The following is a 12,729-nucleotide window of genomic DNA, read 5'->3' on the forward strand; positions in this document are numbered from 1 at the left end:
AAATAATCCCAGCAACTTCAATAAATTCTTCCAGAGGATAGAAAAGGAGTGTACTATTACTGTATATGGGACAGCAATTTCAAGTAGCATCATTGTCTTATTAAATTTGAAATAATACATTTTCATTCTCCTAAATCCCTCTATCTTGTGAATAGACCAACTAGGTGATTTGAATGGTATGTGACAGGAATAATCACCCTTGCACTTTCAAGTCTTTTTTTTTTCTTTTTCTTTTCTAACTACTAGGTGACCAGGAATGAATTTTTTGAGTCTTTGATGGTGGCACTGTATTCCTGCCTTATGTCCTTCTTGACTTTCTTGAATTTATTTTATTTGGGAAAGGGTGTTCAAGATACTTTACTATTAGGCCCCTTCTTATTTTATAGGTTAAGAAACCGAAGTAGGGATTGTGCTAATTGGTGAGTATAAGTGTTCCAACTACACATTAAAGAACTGGAGAGAGAATCACAGCATGACTGTGGTCCTGTTGGCTCCACAAACAGGCAAACTTGGGGAAAAACCTCCAAGGCTCGACTGACTAGTGGATCACAGTAGTCTTCTGGGTTGTAAGGGATTAGTGTTGGCTAAGAACCAATGCTTAATAATATTAAAAGAAATAGGTATTTCTCCTTCTCTAGTGCAGTTATCTCTTGAATTCCTTTGTGAAATGATAGGTAGAAGATTTGGAATAGATACTTGTGGGGTTATTTGCAGAGCCTTTCCTTACAGCACCTAGTTTTGCTCTCTTTAATCACGTTCAAAGATTGTGACCTGATTGAGTTTTGGCAAGAGACTATGACAAAAGTTGAATCTTTTTTTAGCTATAATGTTTTGGTTATACAGATCATGTAAACTTTAGTGTGCTGCTTGTCTGTTTCAATCCTAAGTACCCCAAGAACAACTAGCCATGGCCAAATATCCCTCTGGAGCAAACTGCTCTGATTACTCTCCTCTCCTGCAGCCTATTACAATAGCTGTTTCCACTCTGCCTCTGACAGTTAGGCGTTAGCTTGGCTTTTTCCAGCCAGGGATTCTGTTATCCCTGTTAAAATCAGGGAGCACATTTCAAGGCAGTATCTTGCTCCAGAATACAGTTATTTCAGTGTGTTTCCAAAGAAGTCTTTCACAAAATTTTTAACAGCTTTATTGAGCTATAATTCACATACCGTAGAGTTTACCCACTTAAAGTGTATAATTCGATGATTTTTAGTATATTCACAGTGTTGTGCAGCCATTACTATAGTCAATTTTAGAACATCCTCATCACATCAAGAAGAAACCCCATACCCTTTAGTAAAGTGTATAATTCGATGATTTTTAGTATATTCACAGTGTTGTGCAGCCATTACTATAGTCAATTTTAGAACATCCTCATCACATCAAGAAGAAACCCCATACCCTTTAGTTTTCACCCTCTATTCCCCCCTTCCACCTTCCTACCCAAGACCTAAGCAGCCACTAGTCTTTTTGTCTCTATAGATTTCCCTATCCTGGACTTTTGTATGAATGGAATCATGTAGAATGTGGTCTTTTGTGACTGCCTTCTTTCACTTAATGTAGTGTTTTTGAGGTTCATCCATGTTGTAGCATCAGAATTTCATTCCATTTTATGGCTGAATAATATAACCCATTGTGTGGATATACCATATTTTGTTTATCCATTCATCCACTGATAGACATTTGGGTTGTTTACACCTTTTGGCTGTTATGAATAATGCTGCTATAAGCATTCATGTACAAGTTTCTGTGTAAGCACATATGCTTTCATTTCTCCTAGGTATATACCTAGGAGTAGAATTGCTGGGTTATATGGTAGCTCTATGTTTAATCATCTGAGGAACTGCCAGACATTTTTCAAAACAGTTGGACTATTTTACATTTCATGAATTAGGGCAGCCTCCATTCTACAAAATAGAATGAGAGCTTCCACGGGGCAATAGCAGAACGGTGGGTTTTGTAAGGGGGGAGCAAGGAAACAGAACAATAGGAAAAAAACTGGTTAATATCATGTTACTTTGGGTTACATTTTTTGGTAAGGGTTAAGGGGACTTCCTTATTATGCTCACTCAGGTATACTAGAATCTCCTGTTTTCAGGAAAAACTAGTTTGTTTTGGGATCCATCTCCTTCCTTAAAATTTCAGTTTTGGGCCAACCCCGTGGGGCGCTCGGGAGAGTGCGGCGCTGGGGGCACAGCAGCGCTCCCGCTGCAGGTTCGGATCCTATATAGGGATGGCCGGTGTGCTCAGTGCGGCCGGTCACAAAAAATGACAAAAAAAAAAAAAAAAAAATTTCAGTTTCATTATGTGGCATTTAGCATGAGTGATTCCATTTTGGTTTGGTCTGGTCTCAGTTCAAAACAATGGCCTTGTAATTTTGTTTAAGAGTGTATAAGAAGAGCTAAACATTTACTGACTACTTACTGTAGTGTAGGTACTGTACTAAGTGTTTTACAAACTTAACCTCATTTCATCCTCACAACAATTCTATGAAGTAGGCACTATCATTATCCCTACTGTACATAAGTTAAGTAAATTGCCTGAATCACACAGCTAAATTTCTAAGTCAGGATTCTGCCCAGGTTTGTCTGACTTATAGACTAAGCCCTGAATGTATAACCAATATGCTTACTGTCTCTCCTGAACCATCAAAACAATTTCAGTAAAGGAAGGAAATTAAACAAAAAACACTTGTTTACTCATTTTTTCTCTTAGCATCTTTCATTGTATGGGTGTGTAAAGAGAGGTATTTTTGTGTGTATAGGCAGGATCAGAAGTCCCAGAGTAGTGAAATGTACCAACTACGTGACAAGCACTGATTACATATAAGTTAGATTTTGCAATTTGCCTTTGTGTGATTTATTGTTGCTGTCAATTTAATAATACACCCGTGTAGTGGATGGAATTATGTCCCTCAAAACTCACTGAAGTTGAATTGTGTCCCCCAAGTTTTATGTATTAGAAACTTAGCCCCCACTGTGACTGTTACGAGGGTGAGAAATCCTATTAACAGTAATTGAAAGGTGGGGCCTTGAAGAGGTGATAGGTTGTCGGACCATGCCTTAGTGAATGAATTAAAAATGGTGGTCAGGGGTGTGTTTCTGAGGGCTTTAAAAGAAGAGAGAGGAGAGTCTGTCCCTCTCTTGCTCTCTCTCTGCCTTCTCTGCTTCCATCATCTTGCAATGTGAGACCCCTGGGTTGTTGTCACCAGCACCAGATGGACTTTGGACTTCCCAGCATTAGAAACTGTAAGCAATAAATTTCATTTTCTTTATAAATCACCCAGTTTCAGGCATATATGTTATAAGCAACAGACACAGACTAATACGCACAGTGATGGATATGCAAGTATCGCATAAACATACTGAAAGAGAGTTATTAGATTACTTTTAGAATTTTCAAATACCATTTACATATTGTTAATTAGTTAGCATTTGCTATTGAATACACTCATTTTGTCATAATGAAAGTATATAGTACTGCAGTGTGCTTTTAGTAGGAAATCTCAAGTCTTCCTAGGTTAACTTGCTAAATCAGATGTTCTTAAATATCTGTATTAGAGGGTTGTGAAGCCTTTATGAGTCAATAAAATATTTTCTTCTTTCAGACAAAATGTTCAGGGCAAGATGTTTTCTCTCCTTGTGAATTAAACTTTTTATTTTGAGACAAAACTATAAGAAATATACAGAGGGGTCCTGAGGTATCCTTTACCCAAATCCGCCCAATGAAAACAGTTCTTGCAAAACTCTAGCACAATATCACCACCAGGATATTGACATTGAAACAGTCAAGATACAGAGCATTTGCATCAGCACAGCATCCCTCATATTAGACTTTTATAGCCATAGCTATTTTCCTCATACCCTTATCTTTAACCCCTGGTAACCACAAAATCTGTTCTCCATTTCTATACTTTTATTATTTCAAGAAAGTTATATAAATGGAATCACACAGTATGTAACATTTTGGGATTGGCTTTTTTCAGTAAGTACATATCTCTATAGATTCATCCAGGTGGTTGTATCATAGTTTGTTCCTTTTCATTGCTGAGTGGTATTCCATGGTCTGGAAGTACCACAGTTTATAAAACTTTCCAGTCATTGGAGGACATCTGGGTGGTTTCTGGTTTGGGCTTTTACAAGTAAAGCTAGTATAAACATTCATGTATAGGTTTTTGTGTGAACATAAGTATTCATTTCTCTGGGATAAATGTCCAGGAATGCAGTTTTGGTTCATATGGAAGTTGCATGTTTAGTTTTTAAGAAAATGCCAAACAGTTTTCCAGAGCTCACCAGCAATGTATGAGTGATGCAGTTTCTCTGCAGCCTTACCAGCATTTGATGGTGTCACTATTTATTTTAGCCATTCTGATAGGTATGTAGTGATATATCTCATTGTGGTTTTAATTTGAATATTTGCATTTCCCTAATGGCTAATGATGTTGAACATCTCATTGCTTATTTATCATCTGTATATCCTCTTTGGTGAAATGTTTCCTAATGTCTTTTGCTTATTTTATAATTGGATTGTTTGTGATTTTACTTGTTGAATTTTTAGAGTTCTTTATATACTCTATCTAGACATTAGTCTTTTGGTTGATATGTGGTGTGCAAATATTTCAAATATTTTCACCCCATTTGTAACTTTTTATCCTCTTAACATGATCTTTCACACAGCTAAAGGGTTTAATGTTGATGAAGTCCAATTTATCAGTTTTTTCTTTTATGGATCACATTTTTGGGGTTAGGCCTAAGAACTGTGCTTATCCTGAGATCCTAAAGATTTTTCCTATGTTTTCCCTAAAAGTTTTATTGTTTTACATTGTACATTTAAGTCTGTGATCTGTTTTGAGTTAATTTTTGTATGAGTTGGGACTTAGGTCAAGATTCATTTTTTTTCTTTTGCCTATGAATATCCAATTGCTCCAGCATCATTTTTTGAAAAGACTATCTTTCTTCCTTGAATTGCTTTTGCATATTTGTCAAGAATCAGTTGAGTATGTTTTTATGGATCTATTTCTGGGTTCTTTGTTCTATTCCATTGATCTACATGTTTATCCCTCCACCAATACCACAGTCTTATTGATGTAGTTATATAACTAATCTTGAAATCAAGCATTGATTTCTCTCACTTTATTCTTCTTTTTGAAAATTGTTTTAGCTATTCTAGTTGCCTTTTATATAAATTTCAGAAGAATTTTGCCTATATGTACAAAAAAATCTTTCTGGGATTTGGTAGGAATTGCATTAGACTTGTATATTAATATGGGGAGAATTGACATCTTTTTTTATGTTGAGTCTTCCAATCCATGAGCATGGTATGTCTGTTTAATTATATCTTCTTTGATTTCTTTCATCTGTGTTGTATAGTCTTCAGCATATGAGTTCTGTACATGTTTTGTTAGATTTACACATATATATTACTTTAACACTTTCTGGAATGGCCTCACATACAGATAATCAAACTGTATTTTTTTTCTGAATATACTGCATTGTTGTTTCATTAACATTGAACTTAAGGCCAAGAGCTCTATAACTTATGCCTGAAAAAGCATGTCTAACACATGTATTTTCACAGTATTCTTGTGCTTTGGAACATTAGATAGCACTTTCAGCACTATTGTTTGGGGCTATCTTAAACACCAAAATCACCAACAAAAGGCACAAAAATGTGAAAAACATGGCACAAAACAGACCATGAAAAGGACACTTGTTTACAGTATGAGAGCTGATACAAGAAGGCAGTGTTCAACCTCAGTTGGGAACTCTTTCCTGGAGAGTTAAGGTCTGTCATTTTCCTGACAGCCAAGTGCAGAAGGGGGCTGTGGTTCTAGGCACTTCGGAGTTAGTATAAGATCATGGTGCTGGTTATTCTTTTATTCTGCATCTACATCCATTTTCCACCCTCCCTTGTCTTAAGCCACTGACCTCTAAGGATTGTATCACCTGCGCCCCCTTGCTGTCTGGCTTTTGGTTGGGTTTGGCCAATGGGAGACACTATAGCACTGGGCTCTTCCCTTTTCCTGAAGGGCTGGGAGTGGTGAGGTTTCTTGTTGTTGCTAGTTGCTGGGAGCCCCACTATCCCCTGGAGGCTCCCTCAACTTCGCCCACATCTTTGTAAATAGTCCCTTCACTAAACTTCCTTCAAGTGAAATCCTCTGTTTCCTGCTGGGACCCTGATTGGTACAATCACTCACTCATTTTCACAACAGTACCTGGTCCTCAGCTATGCTTGGTGTTCTCCATGCCCGCAATCCTCTCTTCTACCTTCAGAAAATAATCCTCTGAACTTCTAGCAGGGTAAGGAAGGGCTGTTGCCCAGCACTGTAGAGTGTAGAGTAGGGGGTGGAGGGGGGAGAGAGCCAAGTGTGTCTCTGCTTTCACCCAATCTTCCTTAATTTAGTAATCCCCCTCTCCAACCCCAACCCTGCCTTCCCTCTCTGACCCAAAGGCTCCTGGCACTGAGTTCCTGAGCCTTTTGAGGATTCTGTTGTGTAACTACTGCTGTATTCCCCACTGCCAGTTTAGGGTTTTAATATATTTAGCCAGTCAGGACCTATCTTTCATCTATCTCCTTTCTAAAACGTTCCTGATGTCTTAGCTTCTATTCTCCCCACTAACCTGGCTATTTAAGCATTTGTGTGTAGTATAAAACAAAAAATACAACATTTACAACAATAACTACAAGGGTTCGGATCCCCATACCAACCAGCTACCAAAAACAAAAACAAAAAACAAAAAAATTCACAAAGTAACAAAAAACTGTAGTTTTAACATTCTTTTTAGAGTAAATGAAATTAGATGTATGGATTCAATCTGTCTTAACCTGGAAACATCCATTAATATTTTTCAAAATTGACCAGCTGGCCAGTTTTCTCAGTGGTTAGAGCATGGCCTTTGTAACACCAAGGTCAAGGGTTCAGTTCCCAATACTGGCCAGCTGCTGGAAAAACAATTTTTTTTTTTTTTAAATTGAGCTTTTGATGAGCACATTTGGAGTGTGGGTATTCTTTGTCACCAAATAAGGCCAGATCCATTAATTAGCCTTCACTATCAGTAGAGTTAGGGGCAGGGCTGAATTCCTCTCAAAAGCATTGAGGAGGATGACTCTGACAATGTCTGAGAAGGCTGTACCACCCTTGCAAGAGGTGGGTAGAGTGAACACTCATAGTCAGAGTGCAATTCTGTACCCGTGCAACCCAGAGAAAAATGTGCAATTAAAACCCCAAATTCCTATACTGCAGACCTGCATGACTCAAAATTTATTCTTTGGAATTCCAGTCTAAAGATATGCTCTATGATAAGGGGATCAAATTACTTTAAGAAACATGTACACTATATCCCCCTAACTTTGGACATTCCCAATTACGTAACATATTACAGGCTATGGAGAATCCAGTGATTGAGTCATTGATTTTGTTGCCCTCAGTTTTCTCCAGTATTAGTTCACCATGTAAATGTCTGCCTCCCATACCTAATGTAACTGGTGCTTCATAGAATACAGTTTGGAAAAAATTCCATAATTTTAGCTCAGAATAGTTTTAAGGAGGATATAACCAAATAACATGTTGGTTACAAAACAAAAACAAGAATTAAAGAAATCTTAACAAAATACTTACGTTCCCCATGAATTTTCCGTGATAAACTATGTTTAAAGTGTAACTCTTGGCACATTAAATTAGCTTGCATATGTGAGTTAGCTCAACTCCCAGTGAACACCTACCAAAAATGATGAGTTTGGGCTCTAGAATAATTGATATCAAGCTATTCTTTCTTGCCACAATTAGAATTCACCAGTTACTAATTAAAGCCATTGCTAGACCTTCACAATAAAATAATTTTATCTGCATAGTTATGTTTCTGTACCAGAGTTAAAGGGAAGGAAATACATCCAACTTGTAATGTATGCATGTAGAGCATTTTGAGTTTCATCTTTTCCACTTACTGTTATTTTGTGTATATTTTTACATAAACAGGGTTCACATATTTACTTTATTAAGGTAATATAGTTTGAGAGCCATTTGTCCCTCAAATAACTGGGTATTTGTTTTTTCAGCCTAATGTTATTTTGTACATTTATAAAGGGACAATATTCACATATTTATTGAGGTACTACAGTTTGTATGATCATCTGTCAATTATTGAGCATTTGAGTTTTTTTCAAATTTTCATCTTTTTGTAAAATAATGATGTCAACTTTGTTGTATGCATTGCTTTTAATGATTTTGGAAAACTTCCTTGGAGTATAATTTGAAGATGAGATTAAAGACTGTAAATTTTTCTGTTTCTAATATTTTATTCCCAAATTGTTAAACTTTTCAAGAAGTCAGAACATCACCTTTTCTGGGTTCCTCTGACCAGATCCTAACTTAAATTCCTGAAAACATAAACCTCATTAACAATATCATTATGGCTTAATCTAGAAAACAGAATCCGGCAACATGAACAAAATTCTGTTAAATTTTTTTCTTTTCTTGCAAGAGGCTGGGTTGCAAAGGGAAGAATGAATATTTCAATTATAGAAATAGTAGGAGTTATGGCCATAGAATTGGTGTTTCATCCCTGAATGCACCTTATCCCTGAGGTCTCTATGGTCTTCCAGAATTGATTTATGGAAACGTTTCTGTGCACCAGTTTTTGAAAAAGAGTTCTTAAGGTCCAGCAGATTGGTGTGAGGTTTGGCCACTCCAGCTCTAGGAATCCAACCCAGAATAGATCTTGTTTCTTCATTGTTTTCCATGTTCAAGCCCAACTGTTCTTCTTCCGGCTTACTTAAAAAATGTTCTAAAGCAAAAGCTTCCGTGTCTGGTTTACACTGAAAAATACCAGGCTTACCAAGGCTAACAGGGTTTTGACACATACTATACTGATCACGTATATCAGATTTAAAATGTCCATAGTCAAGGTAATCATTTGATTTACAGTAAGGTATGGGTTGGGGTATTAACGACAGCTGTCTCCAGTACAAATCTTCTGTCTTTTTAGTATCCGTGATTTTGGGAAATGGTTTTATGTCATAAATGCTAGTCAGATCTTTTGTTGGGTAACAAGACGGAAGCGTATAGGTAGACAGCAAGCTTTGTTCTTCCTTAATCTTCTCTTCGATATCTTGCTGTTTATGGGTCACACCGGCTGGTGTGTTATTGCCAAGTGCCATCATTTCTGTAGAACTGGGTACAAAGGTATGAAAATTGCACAGAACTCTAGGAGTACAATCTGGACAGGAAGGTGGTCTTTGCTGGACAATAGCTTCCAGGGGACGTCGGTTCTGAATCAATCGGGCAATTCGTCCTTCCAGAGGCCTGGGGGGTTTTAAGACAGGATGGAATTTTTCTTGCTGTAGTGGTGGAATAAAAAGGAGAAAATCAATCAATTAGTAAATATGGAATTATAAGGATATTGACACAAATTGAAGGTCAAAAGTCATACCCATTTCACAGTCTGAGTAAACATGAGATGGGTGTAGGAGTGTACACTGCAATGTTGATATGTAAAGACACTGAAATTTGGGTCCATATAAGCACATTTTTCTCCTTTATTGGTTTTTAGCTAATATGGAAAGGGCATATTTTTTATTTGGCTATACAGAAATTCTTCTGTGTAGGAACTCTTTGCTTTTAAACTTACAAAGATATGAAGGAATCACTGGAATAAAACTTCTGCCCATCACCAACAGATGGCATGAACAGTTGTGTGTGTTACTTAAATCTCAGCCAAAACTACCTTTATTAGACCAAGGCACGGATTCTGAAACCTTGGCTGAATCAGAATCACCTTCAGAACTGGCAGAAAATGAAATTACTAAGTTTGACCTTCCAAGAACGTCGGCAGTGGGGCTCAGGAATCTGCATTTTTAATAAGCATCTCAAGTGATGCTGAGGCCGGTAACATACTATACTTTGAGACTAACACTGGTCTGAGATGTCATGTCTATTTCTTTTTGAGATGTTTTATAAATCTTTTAAAATCAATCATGTTTGGTAACTACAATAGTGAGTGCATTCAAAGTGCTATTAATAGATATACAAGGGTAGTCCAAGAAGTTCATGGAAATATTCATATTATCTTTTATTCTATTTTTCCATTAACTTTTTGAAGTACCCTCATATGTTAGGAAGGGGGAAGAGGGAGCAGTTGTCTGGGAAAGGGCATGAGGGAACTTTCTGGAATGATGATAGTATTCTATATCTTGAGAGGGGTTTGGGTTACAAAGGTGTATGCATTTGTCAAAACTCACAGAATGTACACTTAAGATGTGCAATTTCACTGAATGCATATTTCACTTTAAAAAAACCTGCAAATAAATATTGAGCTCTGGTTAATGATATGGATGCTAAATGTTTAGGAGTGAAGTATATTAATGTCTACAGTTTACTCTAAAATGCATAAAAAATAAAAAGTGTATTGATGGATGGTTAGAGGGATGGAAAGATGGATAGAATGTGTAATAAAACAAGTATAGTAAAATGTTAATGGTAGAATCTAGGTGGTGGGTATATGGGTGTTAACAGTAAAATTATATCAACTTTTCTGTATGCTTGAAAATTTTTACAATAACATGTTGAAGAAAACTTAAAAAAAAGAATGTATGTATGATGATAGAATTGCAGCAGTCAATAAAAATGAGAGTGGTGAGAAAATAACTGTAGCCTGGACTTAAAAAAATGGACTTAAGAACATCCTTTTGGAACCGAATCTGTTCATAGTTGGAGGAATTTCCATATTGAGTTATTAACAAATTTGTTATGATCTTTTGCTAATCAAGTTTGAGTAAATATTATGAAGCAAAGAAAAACCAACAGCTCTTTGACATGCTTTGTTAAATATGTCATAAACAAAAAAGAATAGGGCTTATATACTTTGACAGTATGCCTTTATGCAAGAGGCAGTTTTTAGTACCTTTATTTTATTCTACTACAACAAAATATCTTGTACACATTTTTGTTACCACTAAAATATACTTTCCCAGAGTCCATTGTTTATGCTTTAGTCAGAAACCTGAAAGAGTCACTGAAACTTTCTTTTCAACTTCCAGTTATTTTAGGTATATTTCATCTTGTTGTTAATAAATATTTAAGTGTTGATTTACTTGCACAATATTTTTGCATATATTATACTTGACAAGCTTTTTTGGTATAACTGTATATGTATTTCTTTGTCAAAATGATAAAGCTGCTTTCTGAGGGGCTAGACCCTACAGGGTCAAATCTGTGGAAATCTGGACAGTTGTTGAACACGCCTGACAATGTGTGTTCGAATAATCTTTTCTAGCTTTAGAGAATGTTCATTGCAAGTGAAAAACAAAACAGTTAAAAACCCTTTAGTGAATGGTAAAGCACAGTACATGGAACCACTTCTGATGTTATGATTTTATATCACCTTAGGACATGCTTAAGCTAATGTTAAATTAAAGTGTTCTGCTTAGTCTAAAAAGAGTTCATATTGAAATAATATTGCAGTTGTTTTTTATGTGTCTTTCTACAATTTACATCTTTGAAAATATATTAATTTTGTTTTCAAATTTTGTAGTTGTAGAGGATAAAATTTAGGCCTCAAATAAAACAACATATATGCATATTACTAGGTCATTTCATTTCATTTACATAATTAAGCCAACAGATTATACTTTCTCTCATTAAAGGGCTGATCCTTTCTTTCAGGCCATTTCACATAACCGATTAGGAAGTCTCTATTGATATATTGATAGTTGCAGAAAACTTATTGGCTTTTGATTGTAATTCAGCCAACTCAATTATTGTTAAGATCAATTATTGCTTTATCTCTTCAAAAGCAATGGTAATATACAAGATATACAAATATGCAAAGATCCACAGTATTAAGAATCTCATTAAATTACTAGTTAAGCTCTACTTTTTTGTAAATCAATTCCTTTGTAAGTTATTTTAGCCACAGTAGCATAGTAGAAAATCTGATTTAAAAAAAAAAAAAAAAACACGGTAAAGAAGAAAAAAAAAAACCTTGCTTGTTTTTCCAAATAGTGGATAAGGGTATTCAAATTAGTTCAAATTAGTTCAGCATTAACTTCCAAAATGAGTTAAATTTTCCCTTTGCTAACTTGGTTGCCCAAACTCATGACACAGATGAAAAGTGGGCAAAGCAAGGAGGAGCCCAATATCTGGATTCTCCCCGCCTAAATAACTGAGAGTGACTGCAATTACTTACAGGTTCTGGGTCAAATCCTGTCTGTCCAGTTAACTCTGCTACCTCCCTTTCATGGTAATCGTCCAGTTCAAGGGGGTTCATGGGCCCCAGACCTTAATGGAAACATTGTCTTATTATTCTATAAATGAAAAACTGCACTCAAATTACCTTTTCCCTTCGTAATATAATTGGAACCAATAAAGTGAAAACCAGTCCTACCTCCCAGCTACCCATTAAGAGAAACTTACCACCCACCTTAATTTCTATTATTATGTAAATTAAGAAACAGAGAAAAATATTAGAAGATGAAAGCTTGTAACAGCATTTGTCAAATATTTTAATTTTGTTCTAATTTTTACTTGTATTAAAGTGAACTCATACCTGTAAAATCATTAGTGTAGGAAGTGATCCAATGAGACCTCTCAAGATTTCTTTGTATGTTGGCTTCTTTTGCAGAGTTAATAGAGGCCCATGAATTTAAAGAAGTATTAGGTGCGAAGGTTTTAGGAGGTTTTGGGTAGAATATTGGCTTATTTTTCTCAACACACTTAGGAAACTAGAATATGAACAT

The 12,729-nt window shown here is 35.9% G+C and overlaps 1 protein-coding gene across 4 annotated transcripts in view; it reads right to left on the minus strand.

The window, feature by feature from the left end:
• Nucleotides 1–8,283: 8,283 nt before the first annotated feature.
• SPMIP4 (sperm microtubule inner protein 4) overlaps nt 8,284–12,729 on the minus strand; it is a 33,318-nt gene continuing 28,872 nt past the window's right edge. For 3 of the 4 annotated variants that reach the window (XM_063100565.1, XM_063100564.1, XM_063100563.1), the window contains 3 exons: nt 12,540–12,714; nt 12,180–12,271; nt 8,284–9,333 (listed from right to left, as the gene is read on the minus strand). In XM_063100565.1, coding sequence (XP_062956635.1) covers nt 8,509–9,333; nt 12,180–12,271; nt 12,540–12,714 — 1,092 coding nt within the window. In that variant the 3' untranslated portion in view covers nt 8,284–8,508. The remainder of the gene's footprint in view (nt 9,334–12,179; nt 12,272–12,539; nt 12,715–12,729) is intronic. The other variant, XM_063100566.1, reaches the window with a different exon arrangement.

Source organism: Cynocephalus volans, chromosome 6 (assembly GCF_027409185.1).
Source record: "Cynocephalus volans isolate mCynVol1 chromosome 6, mCynVol1.pri, whole genome shotgun sequence".
Lineage (NCBI taxonomy): Eukaryota > Metazoa > Chordata > Mammalia > Dermoptera > Cynocephalidae > Cynocephalus > Cynocephalus volans.